The 3,216-nt window shown below is 45.9% G+C and overlaps 1 protein-coding gene across 1 annotated transcript; it reads left to right on the top strand.

Annotated features, from left to right (window-relative positions):
* Positions 1 to 418: 418 nt before the first annotated feature.
* Positions 419 to 1,523, top strand: LOC107275973 (uncharacterized). The gene is made up of 2 exons (XM_026021011.2): positions 419 to 663; positions 749 to 1,523. Exons 1-2 carry the CDS (start codon positions 487 to 489, stop codon positions 1,355 to 1,357), a joined length of 786 nt encoding a protein of 261 aa, XP_025876796.1. The 5' UTR covers positions 419 to 486; the 3' UTR covers positions 1,358 to 1,523.
* Positions 1,524 to 3,216: the final 1,693 nt, after the last annotated feature.

Here is a 3,216-nt window from a genome sequence, read left to right as displayed (position 1 = left end):
GCGAACTCGCGCGCGCCGCTGTGGGTGGCAGCCCTAGGGCCGTCCCCGTGTGAGAGCAAAGAGAGAGCGAGAGGAAGGAGAGAAACGAAAGAGAAGAGGGGAAAGGTGAGTAGGTGTTGACGTGTGGGGCCCACGTGGGTCCCACGCTGAGTCAGCTGCCACGTCGGACAAAATTGGAGTCAAAACCGCCGAGGGATCTAGTTTGTACTGGTTTTGTAAGTTAAGGGATGCGTTGTATCCGGTTTTGTGGTTGAGGGACGATTTTGTAACTCGATGAGAAGTTGAGGGACCTTCGGTGTACTTTTTCCAATTTTTCACAATATTATCCTAGCGTGGGCCGTGGGCGTGTGGCCCATCACTGGGCCTTTTCCAAACCGACTTTTGGCAGCTAAAACCTGTCGGTGATCGATCCGAGCCGCGTCGTGTCGCCTTGCCTCGCCTCGCCTCGCCTGGACTTCGACTTCGCCACCGTCGAGGGCACCGGAGATGGCCAACCACCGCCGCCAATGGGCGTCGTGGCAGACGTTCCACCCCGTCCACCCGATGGAGGATCTCATGCCCGGCGGCGTCCGCCTCCCCGACCCCGACGAGCAGCCACCGGACCCCATCTACGCCTTCCTCGAGGTGTTCGAGGAGCTCTACGGCGACCAGTTCCCTCCCCACGTACGCCGTCCGCCGATCAAAACTCGATCGATCGATTGATTTTGGCCTTTGATTTGCTCATCTGCTTCAATTCCACACCCTGCAGGTTCTCCTCTACGACTCGGGGGATCCCAACGGCGGCGACGACATGGAGGAGTCTGATGACGACGTCGACGGCGGCGGCGAGAGTCTCTCCGCCATCGTCTATGGCGGGGGGAGACTGCACCCGTCCCGGCGCCCGTCCGTGCCGCCGCCGGAGGAGAGGCCGAGGGGGTGGATGCCGTGCCCGGTTCTTCCTCGGGCGGGAGGCGGCCATGGCGATGCCGACGCCGCGGCCGCCGAACAAGGGGTGGAGGGAGAAGGGCCGGCCGGACGCGTGGCAGCGGTTCTACCTCGACCGCGGCGCCGGCAGGCACGCGGCGTCGGAGGCGGAGGCCAACCGGGAGCTCTGGATCGCGTTCCTGCTCGACCGCGGCGCCGCGAAGAGCACCTCGTGGTGGAGGTCGTTCGAGCGGCGGTTCGAACGGTGCGCCGCCGCCGATCCCTACTACGCCGCCGGCGACACGCCCTGCGCCATGGTGACCTCTTTCACGTTCTGCTTCCAGTAATAGGCCTTGGTACCCTATGTACGTCTTTCAATGGGAGAGTGATTAATTTCAGCTATAGAATCATAAGCAGCATTGGCACAATAGAACTCGTAGCGTTTTGTAAGTAGCATACTTTGCAAACTTTGCGTTTGTTTAGTTCGCGAAAAGAAAATTTTTGGGTGTCACATCGGATATTTGACCGGATTCGGGGGTTTTTGAACACGAATAAAAAAACTAATTTTATAACTCGTATGGAAAACCGCGAGACGAATTTATTAAGCATAATTATTCCGTCATTAGCATATGTGGATTACTGTAGCCTTTTTCTAGAAAATGCATACATTGCGACATGGTGTCCTGAACTCCTAATACAATTTATTTCTGTTTTCGTGGGCCAATCAGTAGTAAACTAGTAATCTATTTTGGAATTTGAAGATGCAATTGATAGTGTAGTGGTAAGGGTATGTGTTGAAACCACGCTCATAATTCTTTCTCAAATGAATGTTTGGAGGAACTTCTTTGTCTCCAAATATTAATCCTGTTCTTTTTTCTATTATTAAGGAATTCCGAATTTTCTGCCAATCTCATGTCTCTTTTCTGCTGACATTGTCTGGTGTCATAAAAAAGTATGTGTTCAACTGTTCATGGCTTCAAATGCTTTCCAAACCTTTTCTTCAGAGTATGTATGTGATCTTTTGATTGGCTAACATATGACTGGTAATTTTGGAGCACGGCAAATGTAAGAGAGCAAGATCGGGGTACTTGAGCATTGGTATCTCCTCGTAGTGCAAGAGTGTTGACTGCACGTCAATTGACGATAATTAACTTTGCAGATGTTGCCTGGTGTCAGCCTGTCAGGTGACTGCCCCTCTTTCTTTTCTTTCTTTCTTTTTTTTTTGTGATGGAAGTTTCTACTCTAGTTTTGCTCCATGGAGTATGCTTTAATCTTAAAGCAGTTTGTCTACAAATTCCAGTCTCCAAATTAAATGTTTAGAGTAATAATTTGGGGGAAATAACCTCCATTTAGCAAAAGGGAAAAATTATAAAGTCCATGGTCCTAACTTGTCCTTGTGGAATGCTTTGATGCATGCCAGTGTAGACATTGTTTTGCATACGGCCGAGTGAACCAAATTAATTGAACAGCTTATATAACTATATGTCTGTTTTGTTATTTCTATATCCTATCTCTGTTTTTTTTAATAGATGGCGGCGTTAAATTTTAAAGTAAAATGCTATACGTACTAACTTTTTATTATTAAAATATTACTAACATTGATATGCTATAAGTACATTTAGATATTTTTTATAACTTCCATCTACCTAAATCAAACAGTTGAGATGGTTGTTAGTAAAAATTTAGTAAGAAAAAATTAATACGTGTATCAGTGCCGACCATTCGTAGATTTTCAAAAGGTTAGTGTAAATATGATAAAATACAAGTCGATTATACTTAAATTTTCTTTAATAATAAAACATGCCGCAAGAAAATAAATGATATTTATATTTTTTTTATAATATAATAAATGGTCAGATATTATGTAAAATCTATTAAAAATATGGAAAGAGTACATTATTAAAAGCGTGTTGATGAAAAAAATACATACTGACTTGGGAGATCTGCTTAACTCCAATGCAGATCCTAAATCTTGCTTTCGAGGACTTGGGATATCTGCTTAACTCCAATGCAGATCCTAAATCTTGCTTTCGAGCTTAAATGCATGCCAGTTGATTTGATCCTGCAATCAACAAGAAAGGAAAACAAGAAAATAAGGTTAAATCCGTAAACGATAGCCGATCGGCTAAGGGCCGATGACATATCGTTAATCACTAAGCTGATGTATTAGCATTAGATCGGTAATGAAGAATAAAGCCGATCAATGTGGCTCCTAATTAATAAGATACAACTGCCCCTCTGTGGGCTCATCCCAATTGCGGCAATACTTGTGCAGCACGTCAATCGATCCCGAAGATCAATATTAACTTCTAA

Source organism: Oryza sativa, chromosome 10 (genome assembly GCF_034140825.1).
Source record: "Oryza sativa Japonica Group chromosome 10, ASM3414082v1".
Classification (NCBI taxonomy): domain Eukaryota; kingdom Viridiplantae; phylum Streptophyta; class Magnoliopsida; order Poales; family Poaceae; genus Oryza; species Oryza sativa.
Note: the sequence above shows the minus strand (reverse complement) of the source record. Positions and strands in the feature narration are given on the sequence as shown.

What these genes read in the sequence shown, in the direction of transcription:
- LOC107275973 (XM_026021011.2), top strand. Translation starts at nt 487, where the DNA reads ATGGCCAACCACCGCCGCCAATGGGCGTCGTGGCAGACGTTCCACCCC. An exon ending in GCGACCAGTTCCCTCCCCAC is followed by an intron (nt 664 to 748) that starts GTACGCCGTCCG and finishes CACACCCTGCAG; the next exon opens with GTTCTCCTCTACGACTCGGG.